Source organism: Atractosteus spatula, chromosome 4 (assembly GCF_055471065.1).
Source record: "Atractosteus spatula isolate fAtrSpa1 chromosome 4, fAtrSpa1.hap1, whole genome shotgun sequence".
Taxonomy (NCBI): domain Eukaryota; kingdom Metazoa; phylum Chordata; class Actinopteri; order Semionotiformes; family Lepisosteidae; genus Atractosteus; species Atractosteus spatula.
The window spans coordinates 70,763,910-70,787,931 of record NC_142709.1 but is presented as its reverse complement, the minus strand read 5'-3'; the positions used below and the strand labels follow the sequence as shown (position 1 = coordinate 70,787,931).

The 24,022-nt window shown below is 39.3% G+C and overlaps 3 protein-coding genes across 3 annotated transcripts; all 3 read right to left on the bottom strand.

Annotated features, from left to right (window-relative positions):
* Positions 1-201: 201 nt before the first annotated feature.
* Positions 202-5,922, bottom strand: LOC148837109 (extracellular calcium-sensing receptor-like). The gene is made up of 5 exons (XM_088914117.1): positions 5,714-5,922; positions 4,983-5,256; positions 3,844-4,671; positions 2,692-2,815; positions 202-1,115 (listed from the first exon to the last, which is right to left on the bottom strand). Exons 1-5 carry the CDS (start codon positions 5,920-5,922, stop codon positions 202-204), a joined length of 2,349 nt encoding a protein of 782 aa, XP_088770243.1.
* A 3,043-nt stretch (positions 5,923-8,965) lies between these two features.
* On the bottom strand, positions 8,966-14,864 carry LOC148837108 (extracellular calcium-sensing receptor-like). The gene is made up of 6 exons (XM_088915072.1): positions 14,237-14,864; positions 13,479-13,752; positions 12,326-13,153; positions 11,953-12,174; positions 11,585-11,708; positions 8,966-10,254 (listed from the first exon to the last, which is right to left on the bottom strand). Exons 1-6 carry the CDS (start codon positions 14,443-14,445, stop codon positions 9,341-9,343), a joined length of 2,571 nt encoding a protein of 856 aa, XP_088771198.1. The 5' UTR covers positions 14,446-14,864; the 3' UTR covers positions 8,966-9,340.
* Positions 14,865-17,585: 2,721 nt separating this feature from the next.
* LOC148837107 (extracellular calcium-sensing receptor-like) lies at positions 17,586-23,386 on the bottom strand. The gene is made up of 6 exons (XM_088915073.1): positions 23,178-23,386; positions 22,448-22,721; positions 21,201-22,028; positions 20,828-21,049; positions 20,432-20,555; positions 17,586-18,575 (listed from the first exon to the last, which is right to left on the bottom strand). The coding sequence occupies exons 1-6, from the start codon at positions 23,384-23,386 to the stop codon at positions 17,671-17,673; spliced, it is 2,562 nt and encodes an 853-aa protein (XP_088771199.1). The 3' UTR covers positions 17,586-17,670.
* Between the last annotated feature and the right edge of the window lie 636 nt (positions 23,387-24,022).

Genomic DNA, 24,022 nt, shown 5'->3' with positions numbered 1-24,022 from the left:
ACAATAATATAAATAGATAAAAACACATTTCTAAAATATGTTACAATTAATGTCATGATATATTTGCAGTTTTATTCCTACATAAATCCAGATGAAAACATTTGTGGAAACACCCATTTTCTCTACATCTAGTTGTGTTGAAAAGAGAGGAACATATTTTACAGAAATCGTAAGTACCAAATACATTAAAAGAAAGAGAAATCATAAATGCTTGGATGGTATTTTTCCCATAATGTGTTTCCTTGTGTTTTTCTCAGGTTTAAACACAATTATGTAGCACTTTGGAGAAAAAATACAAAACAGCAGGCCAAATGTTGAGGACAAAATGGCAAAAATCTCAACTGCAACTGTGTATTTTCCAGGTGAGCTGACATACGCAGGTATGAAGGTGACCCAAACTGCACAGAAGATGAGCATGCTGAAAGTAATCAGCTTGGCCTCATTGAAATTATCAGGCAGTTTCCTGGCTAAGAAAGCCAGCACCAAACAAGTAGCTGCAAGCAGGCCTATATAGCCCAGTACTGCATAAAATGCAATTTCAGATCCTGTGTTACATTCTAAAATGATCTTTTTATTACTGAGTTTAAAATTTTTGTCAGGAATGGGAGGTTTGAAACTAAGCCACAGCACACAGATTACAACCTGCACAGCTGTACAAGAACAAACTATGATCCTCTGCTGAACTGGCCCAAAGTTTTTTGCCATGTTGTCGTTGGGAAGAGTGGCTCTGAAAGCTGTTACAACAACTATTGTTTTTCCCAACACACAGGAAATACAAAGTGCAAATGTGATTCCAAAGGCTGTGTGACGCAACATACAGGACCAGGCTGTTGGCTGCCCAATGAAGGTAAGAGGGCAGAGAAAACACAGCAGCAGAGAGAACAGCAGGAGAGAGCTGAGCTCAGAGTTGTTGGCTTTTACAATGGGTGTGCTTCTGAAGGAAAAGAAGACTGAAATAGTCGCTATTGTCAAGCAGAGTCCAAACAATGACACAGTAGTGAGTGTGATTCCCATTGCATCATAGTAGGAAAGAAACTCAATGTCTTTGAGGATGCAGCTGTCTTTTCCATCATTAGACCAGTAGTCCTGTGGACAGTTCATGCACTCAGCTGCACCTGAAAACAAGGAAGTAATGTGAATAAAACAAAATACAATTTTCAGAAGTTTTAGGCAACCAGCATTACTTATGGAAATATTTCACTTTCAGTTTTCTTCATTTTGAAAAGTGAAATATAAATTTAAAACAGGATAAGATACATCAGAATTGTAAGTGACAATTTGCAAGTGATCGTACTCACCAAGTCTCCTTTGTTGTCACCCTTTCATTATGTGCCTTGCATGTATTCATTATGATATTCAAATCAGTTCTGTACTGTTTTATTTCTGTACTGTTTAGCCAGTGTATCAGTTTCAGTATGGAAGTGAATATGTGTATTTTTCTTTTTTCTGTTAATGGCCATAGTACTGTTTTCTGCTTCTACACCAACTGTACAGTAACACCAGTAAATAAGGCATAACATTAATCTCTTCTGTTCAAACAAAAAGCATGAAGTATTGTAAATCTCTGAATTTAAGACACTTTCTAAAGCATATTTTCTTCTTCATTTACTACCTTGCATCTTATTTTAATGTGGTGTAAATACCATGCAACTAATTATTTGTTATAATTGAAAAATCTTAGGCTTTTTATTCTTTTAACTTCATACTTTTTAACTTTTATATTTATAACTTTTAATATTTTATATTAAAAATAATTAATATAGAACATATTTATGTTGTTTACTGTAAATTGTATGCTGTGTATGTTTTTAAATAACATTTAAATAGCTCAGAATAGGAGTTCTTGAATAAATTATTGCAATGTTTGTTTTGGTATTGAAGAATTGTTGTGAATCCTGTAAACCAAAAGCCTTTAGAAAAATATTTGTAACCTTTATTATATTTGTAAGTGTAGATCTGCCAATAAGCAGATTTAAATACAAATACAAAAGTTACAAAGATTTCAGTTGTATTACTTTTGTTTAGTTTTTGTTCACTCTGTACTTTTGTTTAATTTCTTCAGGGTACAGACGACATACCATCTAAATCATGGTGAGCCTTGTATTTTATACCTAAGCTTCAGAAATATTGTCATATTATTATCATTTTTCATGTTTTCGGTATGTTTTAAGAAAATTGTTTGGTTTTTTTTTAAGTGATGATGCTTATAGTCCAAAGACATACTGGTAGGATAACTGGCTTCTGAGGAAACTGGCCCTGGTGTGCGCGTGTGCCCTGAGCTGGACTGGTATCCCAGAGTCCAGAGTGTACCTGCCTTACGGCCCTAAATTAGAAGACGTGGTGAGAAACTGGATGGATGGATGCTCATAGTGGTGGGAGCATAGCAGAGCAAAGCGAGTGAGGAATTTTATCCCAGTCATGCCATTCCACCCAGCTGTATGATTAGGGAGCAGCATTGCTGGCAGTACTCCCTGTAGTGGACTGGTTTCCTGTCTGGGGAACACTCTTGTGCTCTCTCAACATCATGGAAACCAGGAAAATCTCTGGCCTGATGCGCTACTGTGGCTTGGGGATAGAAGTGACCTACCTAACCTGACAGTACAGAAGAATATATGAGGGTTCAGATAACAAATAAAATAATTTCTTTCTTGTTGACAGGAACAGGATAATCTCTTACTGTGTAGTTCATACCTGTGGTGTTTGCTATGGTACCATCAGCACAAGGAATGCAGTCGAAGCAGCAGATGGGCTGGCCTTTCCTGGCTGCTCTTCTTGTGCCTGGGGGGCAGCTCTCAGAACACACTCCTTTTGGGACCTGAAGAGACAAAAAATGTGGGATACTTTTAATGTATATCACTCACTCATACATTTTAAAGTAATTTATTCGAATTAAGGGGCACGTTTTAAATATGCAGCAATATACTGTACTGTATGTCATTTTTTAAAACTATTTAAGCAATAAATGAAATAAACACTAGGTAAAGCTGGTTCACAGCTCAGAAAACAAGGAAGTGGCCCTATGCAGCTTTCAAGGTCACAAGAATCCTGAGACAGTAAATAAGGGAAGTCCAAGGGTCAACAGGTGAGCAGGAGTCCAAAACCAGAAGACATATTTAGTACCAAGAACCAGAAACACACTCCAAAAGCCAAGGTCAAGAAACAGGCCAAAATCAAAAAGTCAGGCAAGGAGTCCAGGAAGAATTCAGCAAAGGCTAGATCAAGGGCTCAAAGAGTTGAAAACAATACTGAGCAAAGTTTGAATGAAGAGCAGGGCTTAAATAAGTTTGGAGAGGGGAGGCGTGGTGAAGTAGGGACACTGAGCAAGCAGGGCTTGGCTACTGCCGTCTGCTTGATCTACTGTACCTCTGCTGCACAGATGAAGAAGGCACTAGAGGCTGGGACACACTACATCTGCCTTAAAGCTATCATGAGCATTTGAAAATAGTATTTAGATCGGAAATAGTGCTTACCTCTCTCCCAGTGCTCCAGACAATACTGTCCTCATCAACCACTAGCTGACTGCCTCCATCTGGTGATGTGTCAAAGTGACCCACTGTCACATGGCTGACCACTCCTTTGTTGAGTTGCCAGTTTATAATGTCATAGGCAGCAGGAGGATCTCCGTTCTCATCAAAGTACACTGCTTCTCCAAACTGGTTTACAAAACTGACTCTTTTTAATTGTTTAGTGACCTTGAGAGTGTGGAATAAATAGTTTATAAAATGTTTAGTATTTTTTATGACTCTAGATTGACAGAATCTTAAATGTAATGACTAAATTAAAAGGCTGGTGTGGTTGAAGCTGAGGAGACAGAGATCTGTCCTGCAGTTAGTTTTTACTCACCTGCCAGGGCTCTATTCTTGCAATATCTCCACACAGTTTAATGGTTTTATTTTCTTCCTTTTCACAGAATAGCAAGTCATGAAGTGCATGTGCTACAGCATACACTGCATTGTGTACATTATATGTCATTCTTAGTTGAGAGACATCAAAAAAGGCATTTTCTATTTCATCTAGCCTTTCTTCTCCTGAGCATGTTTTGGTTTCTGAAACATTTTGTTTGAAAGGTTCCTGTTTCAAACGTAGAGTGCACCCGAAGATGTGTTCCCAGAATGCATTATTTAAGTTGTTTACAGAATCGAGAGATGGACGTATATTGAGCAGAAAATCTTTGAACTTTGGAATTGCCATCTTGCGAGTTGTAATTCCTATTGTGCCACCAAAAGATCTGAAGAATTCTACAGTGGAGGGTCTTGCTGCTGTTATCCAGTCTTCACTTGCTAACCACTGTATACCAGTTATGTTTTGCCTGACAATCTCCTGCATTAAAGGGTACAGGTCACGCTCTGAAGCAAATGCTAATATCACTTTCACTGCGGTTCTTTTCATAGTTTCTATTATCTGAAGTATTGCAGTTCTCGAGTAGGAGCTTAAAATATTTTCAGTGAAGGCGATGCAAACTCCGTATTTTACAACTTCCTTGGTGAAAGACTGAACCCCAAATATGCCATATTCATTGTCCGCTTGGATAGCTCCGATCCACGTCCATCCGAAATGTTTAACGAGCTGAGCAAAAGCTTTCGCCTGAAAGAAATCACTGGGAATAGTGCGGGAGAATGTGGGGAACTCTCTTTTGTTGCTGAGACAAACACATGTTGAAGCATAGCTGACCTTGTGGAATATGAATACAAACATAAAAACATATATTAAATATTAATTTATGAGTAGCCCAAACATAGCCCCGTAAGTATGTATACAATTTGCTCCATCCAAACGTTCGATTAGATTTATTCAGATTACTTGCACTAGTTACAAAATTGGAAGATGCCATTGAGATAGAAACTCACGTGTTAATATTCAGTCCAAACCTAAAAAGGTGGTTAAAGACTTTTTCCAATAATATTGTAAACTGTAGGTTTTAAGTTACAAAATGCAAAATACACTTCTGGCAAAAAAAAACAAACAAACACATTAAGGTTTACCAGAGGAATACCGAAGCCTCCAATGGCTCTGGCGATATTTAAAGAGTTAGATGTGATAACCGCAGTGATTGGGGACGGACACGATGAGTCATATTCATCCTCTTCAGGTCTGTTTGCTAAGATTAAACCAGCTCTTGCAGTTTCAGCTGGAGAAGCGCAATTGTCCAGGATTCTGTATCCCAAAGTAATGTTCGGGAGCAATTTGTTATTCGTGTTTATTTCCTCTACGGCAAAAACCATCATCTGTACCCACTGAAACACGCGAAGATCAAACCTGTTAGAGACAAAATATGTTAACAAACCCAGTTGTGGAGTCTGACTCGGCAAGACCAGTTCGCAGCTCCTCCGGTCTGGGTGGAATTATAGCACATGTTCCGCTATTTGCGTTAGTATTGTTCGCGCAGTCAGATTTTCTCCCACCTCCCTCAGAGCTGTAGGAGAGATGGTTCGCTGCTCCACATTGAACTCTGGTCCTCGCTAGACCGCTGTACAAGGCAAGTCTCTGCTATCTCTGGGTCCCGATGGTCAGGAAGAACAGATACTAACTTACATACACATCTACTTGGTCGCCTTACACGTTTCACACTGAATGCGTAGTTTTGTGTTTTCAGTAAAATACCAAAGAAAATCTAAAAGGAGTTATAATTAAAATATAAAATATTGCAACCAGACTCTCGTAAATTGCGTATTGCATATCTTTCAAACGTTAATTCAGCTCTTGTTATACTTGCCCAATGCAGTTTGCTCTTGGTGGTTCAGTTTTAAATAAAGTATGAATCTGCTCAATTCCTCCAAAAACAGGGAAAACACCACCGATGACTAAATCGCCGTCTTTGAACAGACCAGATTTTGTATATTTCCCCAGTATCCGGCAGGACACATCGCTGTTCACCTGAAAAGTGAAACAGAAAATGAGAACCATTAGAATGTGAGTGTACATTACGATGTACTTTGTCGAAAGATAAACGAGACAATGAAATTAAAGTAGTTCCTGTGTCATTTTATAGACCGGAAAATACCCTCAGGGCCCCTGTGCATAAACGAATGACATGGACAGTGTGAAGTAAACAGTGGTCTCCCAAGAGGTGATTTTACTCCGCATGAGAGGGGTGTTCATATAGTGTGATACACATCTACAGTATGTGTAAGGAAATACTGTCTGTGCGCAGTGTGCAGAAAATACCCGTGTTTTCAATTAACGCAAGAATTAAATATTAAACGAATAGGAAACTTGGAAGGTTTAAATAAGAGCAAAATATTACAACGGATGAACCCATCAGAAAAGTGTTCGGCTCAACGCAAATAATCTTGACTTCAGGGGACTGATTAAACATGGATTTTTTAAGTGCCAGCACCACGGAGCTGTCCATTGTAAAACAAGCATAAACTATATTATCTCTAAACAATACCATAATATTATTAAACTGTCTGTGGTATAATGGTATAAACACGTTTTTTATGGATATCATAAATGTTTGAAGATGTGACTAGTGCTCTTTTTCCATACATTTATACTACCTAGTAAACCGGTACATCTTTAAAAATATACTGATAAGCTGAATTAAATTGATTTTGTTTCTTCTGTGTATTAATGTACTGTATGCTTGCTTACCTAGAGACATTAAGAAACTGATTGATTGAAATGTTCATTTGTTGCTTTTTAAATTTATTTCAGTACACATAATTACATTGGAAAAAACTGATGAGAATAAATTACATTTTCTTATAAAATAATTATTTCTTACATACCAAAGAGCTTAGGTACAGAACCACATTTCTGTTACAAAGATGAAAATTGTGAAAACACCTTATGAGTGTAAAACAAAAATATTTGTCCAAATACAGAATTACAACACAGTGTTAATTGTCCATCAGAATAGTGCACATACATACTTTTCAAATTGTGCACCCCATCCTAAATTGTAAAAGACAAATGCATATTAGAGAAGCAGGAACAATAACTTTATATATTGAACATCATGAGAGAGACAAAACCAAGAGCTGCTTGGAATGACGCCGCTGCTTTCTCGGTGCGAGCTGCTGCAGTAATCAGGCTGAGGAGGGAAAGGCAATGAGGAGCAAGTGGTAGATGAACCAGACAGAGCAGGTGGCAGCTCCTGCAGGTGGGGCTCAGGTGGTGCAGCGGTGACGGAGGGAAACATCGTGGCTGCAACAGCGCAGATGGCAGGCAGGGGCTCGGGCTGCCAGCGCAGCTGACTGAGGGATGGAACAGGCTCGTGGTCAAAGCCCAGGCAGGCGGGGATCGGTAACAGATAGTCGGAGAACAATATCAGGGCCGAAATGAAAATCCAAAAAACTAGGTTGAGAATGGCAGAAAGACAGAACTAGAGAAATAAGTGCACCACTGGGAGCTGGAATTCAGACTCAGTGTCAGAGCGTTGAATGCAAAACGGACAAGGTTTAAATAATCCGCGTTGTGCGATTAACCAGGGGCCGATGAGGGAAGGGGGTGGCTGGCTCAAGTTCGGCTGGCAATGACTGGGCTGATTGGCGTCCTGCGTGGGAATGCAGTGCGTTGCTATGGCAGTAGATAGCTGTGAGCCCAGGCTGCCCCCATCACCAGGCTGTTCGGACACGGCCAGCTTCTGGAGAAAGCTGTGGGTCACAGGCAGGTGGAGACAGCCGAAGCAGGTCAGCGCGTAGAGACTAACAGAGCATACTGAAGCAAGAAGGAGACAGGCAGTGATCGCGGGAGCTAGCTGGAGGTGGGGAGCAGACAGGACTGGGAGGAGAGTGCAGCTATCAGAGCAGGTACAGACAGGGGGGGTGTGCCTCCATGCTGGATTACAGGCAGGGAACTGTGTCACTGGTCCAGTGCTTGAGAAGGCAACTGGCTGCCGAGCAGGTGCAGGACAGATGAGGAGCAAGCTATGCAGTCAGATTGTGTAAACTAGTTATATTGCTTCTTTCAAGGTACAGCCTCAGAGACATTAGCTACTCCTGCTTGTAACCTGTGAACAGAACACACCTGAACAGTATATTGAAGGCAAATAAGCTTTCTGCTGGCCATCTTTTACATTTTGTAACTAGGAAATGCCAGGTGGCAGAGATCATTTTCCTCTTTGTGTAGACAGTGAGGGTTGACTGATGAATGTTTGTTGTTTGTATTGCAAAAGGCCTGCCCAGGAAAAAAAAACATGAATCTATCAATAGGGCAAATAAATGATGTTGTTATCCTGATAATTGTGTGCTGAATACATGCTGATTTGGTCATTTGTGTCCACTGTGACACCAGTGAGGGGGTAATTAACAGGGGAGTGAGAATGCCATAAGGAAAGGTGAATGTTGCCACGAAACAAAACGTAAATCAACTGGAGCTGGCATGTGGTGGATTTTCCCTGAACATAATCGAAGCTAACGTGTGTGATGTTTACTGTACTTGACACCCTTTAAGGGAGTATGTGCTTCTGAGAGGGCTAATTAAACTGCATTTTGTTTGAGGGTGTACTTCCTGAACTGTAATGAAGTCAATTGATAAGTCAAAGATGGCTCAATTTTTACAGCTTTCCTTATGCTCTTAGGAATGTGACCTGAAATGGAAAATGTAAAAATTTGGAGAATGGATTTTATTCAAGCAGGTAAAGAATGTCAGTTGTAACTAACTTCAGGATTACAGCCACATAATACATTGCTCCTAATGAATAAAATGATATCCTTTTATCTATCTTGCTTTGTACTCTCTTTTTAGTCAAAAAAGCAACAGCTCTGTTTACATAAAAATCAAAAGTGAACAGGGATAAACTGCAAATGTTGTAATGTTATGGTTTCAGCAATATGAATGTAAACTTGTGTTATTATATGAATTGCATAAAATAAGCCCTTTAATGTTTGTAACCTGCTGTCATGAATTCACAATGAATATGTAAACATTAACCTGATAAAACATGCTGTAACAAACCTAAATTAGGTACTACCTGTAAAAAGCAATACATAAGGTATTTGAAAACAAGATATCTAATATAAAGATTTTAATAGAAAGTTTATTTAAAAATAAGCACTAAAACCATACAGATCCAGACATTTAAAAAGCACAGGGGATACTGCAGTAGTTTGCAGTACTTGGATTGCTGGGTACCACAGCTTTTTAGAAAAACTCCGTTGTTGGGGAAACACTACTTTGTAAAACCGCCAGGTGGAGCAGAAGATGGCCAGCAGAAACATTTGCAAAATAGGTTACAATTAATGTCATGATATACAGTATTTGCAGTTTTATTCCTACATAAATCCAGATGAAAGCATACGTGGTAGCACCCATTTTCTCTTAATCTAGCTGTGTTGAAAAGAGAAAAACATATTTTAGAGAAATTGTAAGTACCAAACACATAAAAAGAAAGAGATCATAATCGTTTAGATGGTATTTTTCCCATAATGTGTTTCCTTGTATTTTTCTCAGGTTTAAGCAAAATTATGAAGCACTTAGGAGCAAAAATGCAAAGAAACAGGCCAAATGTTGAAGACAAAATTGCAAAAATCTCAACTGCAACAGTGTATTTTCCAGGTGAGCTGACATACGCAGGTATGAAGGTGACCCAAACTGCACAGAAGATGAGCATGCTGAAAGTAATCAGCTTGGCCTCATTGAAATTATCAGGCAGTTTCCTGGCTAAGAAAGCCAGCACCAAACAAGTAGCTGCAAGCAGGCCTATATAGCCCAGTACTGCATAAAATGCAATTTCTGATCCTGTGTTACATTCTAAAATGATCTTTTTATTACTGAGCTTAAAATTTTTATCAGGGAAGGGAGGTTTTAAAGTAAGCCACAGCACACAGATTACAACCTGCATAGCTGTGCAAGAACAAACTATGATCTTCTGCTTAACTGGCCCAAAGTTTTTTGCCATGTTGTTGCTGGGAAGAGTGGCTCTGAAAGCTGTTACAACAACTATTGTTTTTCCCAACACACAGGAAATACAAAGTGCAAATGTGATTCCAAAGGCTGTGTGACGCAACATACAGGACCAGGCTGTTGGCTGCCCAATGAAGGTAAGAGGGCAGAGAAAACACAGCAGCAGAGAGAACAGCAGGAGAGAGCTGAGTTCAGAGTTGTTGGCTTTTACAATGGGTGTGCTTCTGAAGGAAAAGAAGACTGAAATAGTCGCTACTGTCAAGCAGAGTCCAAACAATGACACAGTACAGAGTGTGATTCCCATTGCATCATAGTAGGAAAGAAACTCAGTGTCTCTGAGGATGCAGCTGTCTTTTCCATCATTAGACCAGTAGTCCTGTGGACAGTTCATGCACTCAGCTGCACCTGAAAACAAGGAAGTAATGTGAATATAACAAAATACAATTTTCAGAAGTCTTAGGCAACCAGCATTACTTATGGAAATATTTCACTTTCAGTCTGTCAATTTAAAAAATGATATATGAATTTAACACATGTTAGGGTACATTATAATTGTAAGTGATAATTTACAAGTGATCTTACTCACCAAGTCTCCTTGGTTGACACTCTTTCAGTATGGAGATTTGTGCCTTTGGCTGCAATCAAAGCTCTTAGCAGACACTGACTCTGTGATATAACCTGATGCCATTTCATTAACTGCTTTGAATGCATTCAGTATGACCCTCAAATCACTTCTGTATTGTATTGGTAGCCAGTGCATCAATTTCAGTATAGGAGTAATATGGGATTTTTTCTTTTCTCTGTTAATGGCCATAGTACTGTTGGTACTATACATAGTAGAGAGTACATTCTACTGTACTCTCTTGTAGTTTTTTTTTCATTTCTTCAGTGAACAGAAGACATACCTTCTAAATCATAGTGAGCCTTGTATTTTATACCTAAGCTTCAGATATATTGTCATACCATTATCATTTTTACATGTTTTCAGAATGTTTCTTAAAAGTGATGATGCTTATAGTCCAAAGACATACTGGTAGGATAACTGGCTTCTGAGGAAACTGGCCTTGGTGTGTGCGTGTGCCCTGAGCTGGACTGGTATCCCAGAGTCCAGAGTGTTCCTGCCTTACGGCCCTAAATTAGAAGACGTGGTGAGAAACTGGATGGATGGATGCTCATAGTGGTGGGAGCATAGCAGAGCAAAGCGAGTGAGGAATTTTATCCCAGTCATGCCATTCCACCCAGCTGTATGATTAGGGAGCAGCATTGCTGGCAGTACTCCCTGTAGTGGACTGGTGTCCTGTCTGGGGAACACTCTTGTGCTCTCTCATCTGTGCAGCATCATGGAAACCAGGACAATCTCTGGCCTGATGCGCTACTGTGGCTTGGGTATAGAAGTGACCTACCTAACCTGACAGTACAGAAGAATATATGAGGGTTCAGATAACAAATAAAATAACATGCCTTGCTGATGTGAACAGGATAAAAAACTTGGTAAACAAATCCACTGTATAAAAGGTATTAAAGCTTAGGTCTAGATAGTTTTTGAAAGCCACTTTAAATAATTAAAGAAGATGGAAGTAAGACCACATTAATCAAGGAGAAAACAACAGATTGTCATGTTGCAGTTCAATATATCTATATGATGGTATCACTTCAAATATACTTAAGAACATGCAGAATATGTTAAATATATCCACATTTTTTAAGAAATAATCTCTTACTATGTAGTTCATACCTGTGGTGTTTGCTATGGTACCATCAGCACAAGGAATGCAGTCGAAGCAGCAGATGGGCTGGCCTTTCCTGGCTGCTCTTCTTGTGCCTGGGGGGCAGCTCTCAGAACACACTCCTTTTGGAACCTGAAGAGAAAAAAAGTGGGATATATATATTAAAAATTAAATTTTAATTAATTAACTAATTTATTCAGATTAAGTGGAGCATTTTAAATATGCACCATTAAACATTTCAAGTCTTGAAACAATAAATGAACTACACACTAAAATTAAATAAATTACATAATAATAAGTAAATAAACACTGCATCTTACTTAAAGCTGTCATGTGAGCATTTGAAACTAGTATCAAGATCTGAAAGACTGCTTACCTCTCTCCCAGTGCTCCAGACAATACTGTCCTCATCAATCACTAGCTGACTGCCTCCATCTGGTGATGTATCAAAGTGACCCACTGTCACATGGCTGACCACTCCTTTGTTGAGTTGCCAGTTTATAATGTCATAGGCAGCAGGGGGATCTCCGTTCTCATCAAAGTACACAGCTTCTCCAAACTGGTTAACAAAACTGACTCTTTTTAATTGTTTAGTGACCTTGAGAGTGTGGATTAAATAGTTTACAAATTGTTTAGTATTTTTTATAACTCTAGATTGACAGAATCTTAAATTTAGTGATTAAACTATTAGGCTAGTGTTGTTTAAGATGATGAGACAGAGATCTGTCCTGCAGTTAGTTTTTACTCACCTGCCAGGGCTCTATTCTTGCAATATCTCCACACAGTTTAATGGTTTTATTTTCTTCCTTTTCACAAAACAGTAAGTCATGAAGTGCATGTGCTACAGCATACACCGCATTGTGTACATTATATGATCCCCTTAATTGTGAGACATCAAAAAAGGCATTTTCTATTTCATCTAGCCTTTCTTCTCCTGTGCATGTCTTGGTTTCTGAAACATTTTGTTTGAAAGGTTCCTGTTTCAAACGTAGAGTGCACCCAAAGATGTGTTCCCAGAATGCATTATTTAAGTTGTTTGCAGAATCAACAGATGGACGTATATTGAGCAGAAAATCTTTGAACTTTGGAATTGCCATCTTGCGAGTTGCAAACCCTATTGTGCCACCAAAAGATCTGAAGAATTCTACAGTGGAGGGTCTCGCTGCTGTTATCCAACCTTCACTTGCAATCCACTGTATGCCAGTTATGTTTTGCCTGACAATCTCTTGCATTAAAGGGTATAGGTCACGTTCTGAAGCAAATGCTAATATGACTTTCACTCCTGTCCTTTTAACAGTTTCAGCTATCTGAAGTATTGCAGTTCTCGAGTAGGTGCTTAAAATATTTTCAGTGAAGGCAATGCAAACTCCATGCTTTACAACTTCCTTGGTAAAAGACTGAACCCCAAATGTGCCATACTCGTCGTCAGCTCGGACAGCTCCGATCCACGTCCATCCAAAATGTTTAACCAGCTGAGCCAAAGCTTTGGCCTGAAAGAAATCACTGGGAATAGTGCGGGAGAATGTGGGGAACTCTCTTTTGTTGCTGAGACAAGAACATGTTGAAATATAGCTGACCTTTGTGAACAAATACAAAATAAAAACAAATGTTTATATATTATGTTATGTATAGCCCATACATAACAGTGGATATGTAATTTAAGACACAATATGTAACTCGTTCAGTGTTAGACAAAAGTCTTTTATTCAAGTTAGTAAAATATACGTACTTTATATAAACTTTGTATTGGAAATATTCAGATTATTTGAACTAGTTTAAGTTTACATTGTCTTCGTGTAAACGTCCTTCATATAAGTATAAAAAATTGTACGATGTGTTTGAGGTAAAATCTCGCAAAATACTTTTCTGGCAATACTGATTTAATTAAAAAAATAGCTTTACCAGAGGAATGCCGAAGCCTCCAATTGCTCTGGCGATATTTAAAGAGTTAGATGTGATAACAGAAGTGATTGGGGACGGACACGATGAGTCATATTCATCCTCTTCAGGTCTGTTTGCTAAAATTAAACCCGCTCTTGCAGTTTCAGCTGGAGAACCGCAATTGTCGAAGATTCTGTATCCCAAAGTAATGTTCGGGAGCAATTTGTTGTTCATGTTTATTTCCTCTACGGCAAAAACCATCATCTGAACCCACTGAAACACGCGAAGATCAATCCTGTTAGAGACATAATATGTTAACAAACCCAGTTGTGGAGTCTGGCTCAGCAAGACCAGTTCGCAGCTCCTCCGCTCTGAGTGGAATTACAGCGCATGTTCCGCTATTTGCGTTAGTATTGTTCGCGCAGTCAGATTTTCTCCCACCTCCCTCAGAGCTGTAGGAGAGATGGTTCGCTGCTCCACATTGAACACTGGTCCTCGCTAGACCGCTGTACAAGGCAAGTCTCTGCAATCTCTGGGTCCCGATGGTCAGGAAGAACAGATACTAACTTACATACACATCTACAGTACTTGGCCGCCTTACACGTTTCACACTGAAGGCGTAGTTTTGTGTTTTCAGTAAAATACCAAAGAAAATCTAAAATTACTCATCATTAAAATATGAAACATTGCAATGAGACTTTCTTAAAATGCGTATGCTGTATATCTTTCAAATATTAATTCTGCTCAAATATATTTCTTACCCAATAAATAATACCTACCCGATGCATTTTGCTCTTGGTGGTTCAGTTTTGAACAAAGTATGAATCTGCTCAATTCTACCAAACACAGGGAAAACACCACCGATCACTAAATCGCCGTCTTTGAATAAACCAGACATGGTGTCTTTTCCCATGATCCGGCAAGTCAGATCGCCGTCCACCTGAAAAGAGAAACGTAACATGGAAAATATTAGAATCCGTGTATTCATTATGAATTTCCTTGCCGAAAGATAAATAAAAATCAATGAGATCAAAGTTGTTCCTGTGTCATTTTATATACTGGAAAATATCCTCAGGGTCCCTGTGCAGATTTAACGAGTGGAATAGACAGTATGAAATTAACAGTGGTCTCCCAAGAGGTGATTTTACTCGGCGTCGAAGGGATGTTCAAATTGCGTGATACACATCTAAGTGTGATGAAATACTGTCTGTGCGCATTGTGAAAAAAAATCCATGTTTTCATTTCACGCAACCATTAAAATATAAAATCAAAAGGAAACGTGGAAGATATAGAAAAATAACATCACGAAAGAATCCATCAGAAATCCATCGGCTCTATGTAAAAAATCTTGACTTCAGCGGATTGATTACACAGGTTTTCCAGTGTCAGCACCATGGGGCTGTCTATTGTAAAACAATCACAAACTATATGATCTCTGACAAAAACAATCATAATATTCTGCAACCGTGTGTGGTGTAATGGTATAAACACGTTTTTTTATGAGTATTCAAATGTTACCTCTCGTTAATATTTACCAACGTCATAAAAAAGACGATCAAGCTTGAAGATGTGTCTTGGTGCTAATTTATGACACGTTTATACTACCTGGTAAACAGGCACGTCTTTAAAAATACACTGATGAGCTGAAATAACTGAACCTTTTTAGTCTTGAACAGAAAAAAAAACAGAAAAGAAAACTTACGAGGGAACCTGACACAAGTATTCAGCACCCCCAAAGACATTGATAAAGCTGTGACAGTGAATTTCTTCATAATTAGCAGGATTCCTTCATTTCACACAGAGGGGACCATTTCTAAAGGGTTATGGATGTATCCAACAAGCTCCTCAGCCACGCTCCAACTTCCTTAAAAAAACAGCACGATGAGACATTTTGAACAATTATCTATTTACTAACTTGGTGGGCCAAATGGTTTCCACTCATTTGTAACCTTTCTTATGGTTTTATGATTAAACTTAAATCACCTGTGTCTTGTGTATATAGTGTAAATGTTTCTATAAAAGTTTCTATAAGCATAAAATTGAGTGGAGTGTGAGTAGATTTGTTTGTTTTTTGTAAAGATTTTATTTAAAAAATATAGATTGCGAGAATTATATAATTCAGCTACATAATTAAGTCTAAAAGTTAGTCTTAAATGTTATCTGTCTAACAAGGAACAGCTTTAAGGACTTTGATGTTTTCAAGAGCAAGTAATCGTGTCACTGCGTTATGAATAAGCACAGAGGAATAACAAACCGCGCTTACTATAACAAATGAATAGAATACAGTGATCGCATACTGTAATTTGGTTTTGTATTCAACCTTTGACTTTTTATTCTATTTAGTTTAAAAAAAAAGTACTTAGAACTCAATCTTGAATGTAGAAACATAACGTAGATCACAAATACTGTAGGTCCTTGGCTGTTCTCCATGAAAACACACTATATTTGTGACCTCAGATGTTTATTAAACCTTCTGTGCAGAATCATCTTATAATTCCCTACAAACTACAAAGGGCCATGATTATAATGGAACACATATCAGAAACCATATTATGATCTGTCACAAAATCGTCTTATCTGGGCCCTTTGATTTTACATAAAGCTCAAATTCAAATCCGTAATGCTAATAGTTCATAAAGCTATTAAAATGTTTTTTGCAAATAATTGTATATAGGGTAGTTACAGTTACTATGCATTCTACATTACAATTCCATAAGTCTTCATTTTATTTGTAATGAATTCAATTGTAATTTTTTGGGTAATTTACAAATGCCTTAGATGAATGTGTAAAAAGATGAAAAACTCCTGACTCCCACCAGAGGGAGGCTTCTGCTTATAAACGTGAGATACAAAAATGAAAACACATTAGAAGTGTTGTTTAGATACAGAATGTTCTTGTTTTCATCTCTTTATGTGAGATAATATTTGATTAAAATGTTAGAAAAAGTCTTAGAAGTGTCTCGATCGTAAACCCCTCCTCTTAAGGGAGCTCCGGCTCTTTCTTGCGTGTCTTGATTTTTGCACCTGCTTCCTGTTCCAGCCTCTCCCTACAAAAGCCAGACGCTCCCACCATTCCAGGCTCAGCTTTGGAAGATGGACGCCTGGAAGCCCGCCTACCAGTGAGTCCAGGAGAGACCCGACGGCACAGGCTTCATCACGGCGTCCTGACCATGTCACGGACGTCCAAAGGGACTACCCGAGGGCAGCAGGAGAGCGGAAAAAGACCCATATGCGTAGCGCCGAGACGGGAAAAAGGCCCGGGCTCGTAGTGCAAAGAGTTCAGGAGTGCCGTATAGAAACCTATGCCCTCAGGTAGCGGACGTGGGGTGACCTGGTGCTAGGCAGTCTCAGGACATCCGAACGTCAATGCTGAGCCCTGGCAGAGTGCAAGACCCGGAAATATATAGCCCAAGGGAAAGAGAGAGACCGGAAGGACAGCAGACCAGAAACTAGGGACAGGACAGAGAAGGAGCGCCCTCTGGCTACAGAGGGCGTGACAGACCATCTGGGTCCGGGGCTGGGAGCGCCTGGCCCCGTTACCCTTTTTATTCCCCCGACCCTTCGCCGGACCCCGCTCCGGCTTTTAACTCCTGTCATGTCTCTGTCTTGGATGGATCACCCGGCTGTGGACTCTTGCCTATTCCGGATTACCCTACGGACTCCCTTCGGACTTGTTTGCCTTGGTCACGCCCCCCCCGAGCACCAGCGCACCGTCAACACACCCCCCTGTTCTTCCAGCCCCGATCCCGGTCTGCTTTCCCCGTGTTTGTCTCACTCCCCTCCGGATTCTGCCGTCTGCAGAGGGTCCTGAAATATTCTTCGTGACAATAAGTTGTAAAAGGCAGGGACACAGGGACATGAATGAATACATGTTGTCAGTATATTTATTGAGCAAATACAACTCTGAGATATTGGAGTCCTAAATTCACACTTCAGACCGGTGAATTTAGATTTTAATATAACCTCTGCAGGAGAATAACTATGTTTACTGTATTCTACATATATATTTAAAACAAGCATATAAATAGATAAAAACGTTTCTAAAATATTTTATAATTAATGTCATGATATATTTGCAGTTTTATTCCTACATAAATCCAGATGAAAGCATTTGTGGAAACACCCATGTTCTCTTAATCTAGTTGTGTTGCAAAGAGAAAAGCATATTTCAGAGAAATTGTAAGTACCAAACACAAAAGATAAATCATAATCGTTAAGATGTTTTTTTTCCCATAATGTGTTTTCTTGTGTTTTTTTCAGATCTCAGCAAAATTATGTAGCACTTTGGAGAAAAAATACAAAACAGCAGGCCAAATGTTGATGACAAAATAGCAAAAATCTCGACTGCAACTGTGTATTTTCCAGGTGAGCTGACATACGCAGGTATGAAGGTGACCCAAACTGCACAGAAGATGAGCATGCTGAAAGTAATCAGCTTGGCCTCATTGAAATTATCAGGCAGTTTCCTGGCTAAGAAAGCCAGCACCAAACAAGTAGCTGCAAGCAGGCCTATATATCCCAGTACTGCATAAAATGCCATTTCTGATCCTGTGTTACATTCTAAAATGATCTTTTTATTACTGAGTTTAAAATTTTTGTCAGGGAAGGGAGGTTTTAAACTAAGCCACAGTACACAGATTACAACCTGCATAGCTGTGCAAGAACAAACTATGATCCTCTGCTGAACTGGCCCAAAGGTTTTTGCCATGTTGTTGCTGGGAAGAGTGGCTCTGAAAGCTGTTACAACAACTATTGTTTTTCCCAACACACAGGAAATACAAAGTGCAAATGTGATTCCAAAGGCTGTGTGACGCAACATACAGGACCAGGCTGTTGGCTGCCCAATGAAGGTAAGAGGGCAGAGAAAACACAGCAGCAGAGAGAACAGCAGGAGAGAGCTGAGCTCAGAGTTGTTGGCTTTTACAATGGGTGTGCTTCTGAAGGAAAAGAAGACTGAAATAGTGGCTACTGTCAAGCAGAGTCCAAACAATGACACAGTAGTGAGTGTGATTCCCATTGCATCATAGTAGGAAAGAAACTCAATGTCTCTGAGGATGCAGCTGTCTTTTCCATCATTAGACCAGTAGTGCTGTGGACAGTTCATGCACTCAGCTGCACCTGAAAACAAGCAAATAATGTGAATAAAACAAAATACCATTTTCAGAAGTCTTAGGCAAACAGATTTATTTATAGAAATATTTCACTTTTGTCACAATTGTCATCCCTCCTCTTAAGGGCGCTCCGACCCTTTCGTATTTTAGTTGATTATGTGCACCTGCCCCCTGTTTTGTCCCACTATTTAAGCCTGGCGCTCCCGCTATTCTTGGCTCAGAATTGGAAGATGGACACCCGGAAGCCTGCCTACCAGTGGTTACAGGAGAGATCCGATGGCATAGGCTTCATCACGGCGTCCTGACCATCTCAATCCGGGGCTCGGAGCACCTGGCCCCATTACCCTGGTTTTTATTCCCTGCTCCTGTTTCAGATCCAGTTCCGGATTTTAACCTGGTTCTTCAGGTACCCTGGACTACAGCCCGGATTCCCCCTTGTACTATTTGGACTTGTTCGCTTGCGCCACGCCCCCCAGGCAACGGATCACCCTCATCACGCCCCCCTGTCTGTCAACCCTTCCTGATCCTCATCGTGTTTTCCCTGTTGTCTTTCACCAGTTACTTACGGATTGTACCGTCTGCATAGGGTCCTAAATTACGCTTCACGGGAGCCTGGACCGGCTCCCCGTTACAACTTTCAGTCTATGTCAATTTAAAAAATGATATATGAATTTAAAACATGTTAGGGTACATTATAATTGTAAGTGATAATTTACAAGTGATTTTACTCGACAAGTCTCCTTGGTTGACACTCTTTCAGTATGGAGATTTGTGCCTTTGGTTGAAATCAAAGCTCTTAGCAGACACTGACTCTGTGATATAACCTGATGCCATTTCATTAACTGCTTTGAATGTATTCAGTATGACCCTCAATTCACTTCTGTATTGTATTGGTAGCCAGTGCATCAATTTCAGTATAGAAGTAATATGGGATTTTTTCTTTTCTCTGTTAATGGCCATAGTACTGTATTCTGCTGTACTCTCTTGTAGTTTTTTTTTCATTTCTTCAGTGAACAGAAGACATACCTTCTAAATCATAGTGAGCCTTGTATTTCACACCTAAGCTTCAGATATATTGTCATACCATTATCATTTTTACATGTTTTCAGAATGTTTCAAGAAAATATTTTTTAAAAGTGATGATGCTTATAGTTCAAAGACATACTGGCAGGATAACTGGCTTCTGAGAAAACTGGCCCTGGTGTGTGCGTGTGCCCTGAGCTAGACTGGTATCCCAGAGTCCAGAGTGTTCCTGCCTTACGGCCCTAAATAAGAAGACGTGGTGAGAAACTGGATGGATGGATGCTCATAGAGGTGGGAGCATAGCAGAGCAAAGCGAGTGAGGAATTTTATCCTAGTTGTGCCATTCCACCCAGCTGTATGATTAGGGATTAGTATTGTTGGGATCAATCCCTGTAGTGGACTGGTGTCCTGTCTGGGGAACACTCTTGTGCTCTCTCGTCTGTGCAGCATCAAGGAAACCAGGACAATCTCTGGCCTGATGCGCTACTGTGGCTTGGGTATAGAAATGACCTACCTAACCTGACAGTACAGAAGAATATATGAGGGTTCAGATAACAAATAAAATAACATGCCTTGCTGATGTGAACAGGATAAAAACTTGGTAAACAAATCCACTTTATAAAAGGTATTAAAGCTTAGGTCTAGATAGTTTGATTCTTTAAATAATTAAAGAAGATGGAAGTAAGACCACATTAATCAAGGAGAAAACAACAGATTGTCATGTTGCAAAACAATATACTCGATATGATGGTATCACTTCAAATATACTTAAGAACAAAGACAATATGTTAAATATATTCACAATTTTTAAGAAATAATCTCTTACTATGTAGTTCATACCTGTGGTGTTTGCTATGGTACCATCAGCACAAGGAATGCAATCGAAGCAGCAGATGGGCTGGCCTTTCCTGGCTGCTCTTCTTGTGCCTGGGGGGCAGCTCTCAGAACACACTCCTGTTGGAACCTGAAGAGAGAAACAAAGTGGTATATACTGTACATATTAAAAATTAAATTTGAATCTATTCAGATTAAGTGGAACATTTTAAATATGCACCATTAAACATATTTCATATTTTAAGTATTGAAACAATAAATGAACTACACACTAACATTAATGATAAGATAATAATGATATTACTATATATTATAATAAATAAACTAAATAAACACTGTATCTGACTTAAAGCAATCATGTGAGCGTTTGAAAATAGTATCAAGATCTGAAGTAGTGCTTACCTCTCTCCCAGTGCTCCAGACAATACTGTCCTCATCAATCACTAGCTGACTGCCTCCATCTGGTGATGTGTCAAAGTGACCCACTGTCACATGACTGACCACTCCTTTGTTGAGTTGCCAGTTTATAATGTCATAGGCAGCAGGAGGATCTCCGTTCTCATCAAAGTACACAGCTTCTCCAAACTGGTTTACAAAACTGACTCTTTTTAATTGTTTAGTGACCTTGAGAATGTGGATTAAATAGTTTATAAATTATTTAGTATTTTGTATGACTCTAGATTGAGAGAATCCTAAATTTAGTGATTAAACTATTAGGCTAGTGTGGTTGAAGCTGAGGAGACAGAGATCTGTCCTGCAGTTAGTTTTTACTCACCTGCCAGGGCTCTATTCTTGCAATATCTCCACACAGTTTAATGGTTTTATTTTCTTCCTTTTCACAAAACAGTAAGTCATGAAGTGCGTGTGCTATAGCATACACCGCATTGTGTACATTATATGATCCCCTTAATTGTGAGACATCAAAAAAGGCATTTTCTATTTCATCTAGCCTTTCTTCTCCTGTGCATGTTTTGGTTTCTGAAACATTTTGTTTGAAAGGTTCCTGTTTCAAACGTAGAGTGCACCCGAAGATGTGTTCCCAGAATGCATTATTTAAGTTGTTTGCAGAATCAACAGATGGACGTATATTGCGGAGAAAATCTTGAAACTGTGGGATTGCCATCTTGCGAATTGCAAACCCTATTGTGCCACCAAAGGATCTGAAGAATTCTACAGTGGAGGGTCTCGCTGCTGTTATCCAACCTTCACTTGCAATCCACTGTATGCCAGTTATGTTTTGCCTGACAATCTCCTGCATTAAAGGGTACAGATCACGTTCTGCAGCAAATGCTAATATGATTTTCACTGTTGTCCTTTTAATAGTTTCAACTATTTGAAGTACTGCAGGTCTTGAATAGGTGCTTAAAATATTTTCAGTGAAGGCAATGCAAACTCCGTACTTTACAACTTCCTTGGTAAAAGCCTGAACCCCAAATATGCCATACTCACTGTAGGCTTGAATAGTTCCGATCCACGTCCATCCAAAATGTTTAACAAGCTGAGCCAAAGCTTTGGCCTGAAAGAAATCACTGGGAATAGTGCGGGAGAATGTGGGGAACTCTCTTTTGTTGCTGAGACAAGAACAGGTTGAACTATAGCTGACCTTTGTGAAATACAAAATAAAAAATAAATGTTTATATATTATTTCATGTGAAGCCCATACATAACAGTGTATATGTAATTTAAGACACAGTATGTACACATTTTGTTTGAAACTGTTTTTAACCAACTCGTTCAGTGTTAGACAAACGTCTTTTATTCAAGTTAATAAAATATACATAAATATAAGCTCGCTTAAATTTACTGTACATAGGAAGAACTCAAGTTGTCTCCGTGTAAACGTTCTTATATAACTATAAAAAGATTGACGATGCCTTTGAGGTAAAAACTCGTGTCACTAGTGAGTCTAAACCTAAAAAGGAGGTTAAACGTTTTCCAATAATGTTATAAACTGTAGTTTTTAGATACAAACTGCCAAATACGTTGCTGGCAATACTGATTTAATTTAAAAAATAGCTTTACCAGAGGAATACCGAAGCCTCCAATTGCTCTTGCAATATTTACAGAGTGAGATGCGATAATCGCAGTGATTTGGGACGGACACAATGAGTCATATTCATCCTCTTCAGGTCTGTTTGCTAAGATTAAACCAGCTCTCGCAGTTTCAGCTGGAGAACCGCAATTGTCGAAGATTCTGTATCCCAAAGTAATGTTCGGGAGCAATTTGTTATTCATGTTTATTTCCTCTACGGCAAAAACCATCATTTGTATGCACTGAAACACGCGAAGATCAAACCTGTTAGAGACACAATAGGGATAACAAACCCAGTTGTGGAGTCTGGCTCAGCAAGACCAGTTCGCAGCTCCTCCGCTCTGTGTGGAATTATAGCGCATGTTCCGCTATTTGCGTTAGTATTGTTCGCGCAGTCAGATTTTCTCCCACCTCCCTCAGAGCTGTAGGAGAGATGGTTCGCTGCTCCACATTGAACTCTGGTCCTCGCTAGACCGCTGTTCAAGGCAGGTCTCTGCTATCTCTGGGTCCCAATGGTCAGGAAGAACAGATACTAATTTACATACACATCTACTTGGTCGCCTTACACTTCGCACTGAATGTGTAGTTTTGAGTTTTCAGTAAAATACCAAAGAAAATCTAAAAGGAGTTATAATTAAAGCATAAAACATTGCAACCAGACTTCCGTAAATTGCGTATTGCATATCTTTCAAACGTTCATTCAGCTTTTATTATACTTGCCCAATGCAGTTTGCTCTTGGTGGTTCAGTTTTGAACAGAGTATGAATCTGCTCAATTCCTCCAAACACAGGGAAAACACCACCGATCACTAAATCACCGTCTTTGAATAAACCTGACATGGTGTCTTTTCCCATGATCCGGCAAGTCAGATCGCCGTCCACCTGAAAAGAGAAACATAACATGAAAACCATTAGAATGTGTGTGTACATTATGTTGTACCTTGTCGAAAGATATAGAAAAATGAATGAGATCAAAGTTGTTCCTTTGTCATTTTATATACTGGAAAATATCCTCAGGGTCCCTGTGCAGATTTAACGAGTGGAATAGACAGTATGAAATAAACAGTGGTCTCCCAAGAGGTGATTTTACTCCGCGTGAAAGGGATGTTCAAGTAGCGAGATACACATCTATGTGTAATGAAATACTGTCTGTGCGCAGTGTGAAAAAACATATCCTTGTTTTCATTTCACGCAACCATTAGAATATCAAATAAAAAGGAAACGTAGAAAGTTGAAATGATAGAAAAATAGCGTAACGCAAGAATCCATCAGAAAACTATTCGGCTCTATGTAAACAATCTTGACTTCAGCGGATTGACTAAACAGGTTTTCCAGTGTCAGCACCACGGGGCTGTCTATTGTAAAACAATCACAAACTACAGTATATGATCTCTGTTAAAAATCATCATACTGTAGCGCCCTCGCCCGGCTGGGTCAGTCAGTTCAGCTGACCAATTGCGGAACTGGTGTACACGGTCGCGAGATCGCCCTGACTCTGTTAATAAGTTTCCCTGGTTTTTGCACCCCTTTTATACATGTACCCAATCACCACCCTACACCGTTGTA

Excerpts from the sequence above, each read along its gene's own strand:
- LOC148837109 (XM_088914117.1), bottom strand. The coding sequence starts at position 5,922 with ATGTACACTCACATTCTAATGGTTCTCATTTTCTGTTTCACTTTTCAG. Across the intron at positions 4,672-4,982 it reads GAGGCTTCGGTATTCCTCTG|GTCAGCTATGCTTCAACATG; the intron begins GTAAACCTTAAT and ends ATATTCCACAAG. Across the intron at positions 2,816-3,843 it reads CAAGAATAGAGCCCTGGCAG|GTCCCAAAAGGAGTGTGTTC; the intron begins GTGAGTAAAAAC and ends TTGTCTCTTCAG.
- LOC148837108 (XM_088915072.1), bottom strand. The coding sequence starts at position 14,445 with ATGAATACACGGATTCTAATATTTTCCATGTTACGTTTCTCTTTTCAG. Across the intron at positions 12,175-12,325 it reads CAAGAATAGAGCCCTGGCAG|GTCACTAAACAATTAAAAAG; the intron begins GTGAGTAAAAAC and ends CACACTCTCAAG. Across the intron at positions 10,255-11,584 it reads TACCATAGCAAACACCACAG|GTGCAGCTGAGTGCATGAAC; the intron begins GTATGAACTACA and ends CCTTGTTTTCAG.
- LOC148837107 (XM_088915073.1), bottom strand. The coding sequence starts at position 23,386 with ATGTACACACACATTCTAATGGTTTTCATGTTATGTTTCTCTTTTCAG. Across the intron at positions 22,029-22,447 it reads GAGGCTTCGGTATTCCTCTG|GTCAGCTATAGTTCAACCTG; the intron begins GTAAAGCTATTT and ends TATTTCACAAAG. Across the intron at positions 20,556-20,827 it reads TCTGGAGCACTGGGAGAGAG|GTTCCAACAGGAGTGTGTTC; the intron begins GTAAGCACTACT and ends TTCTCTCTTCAG.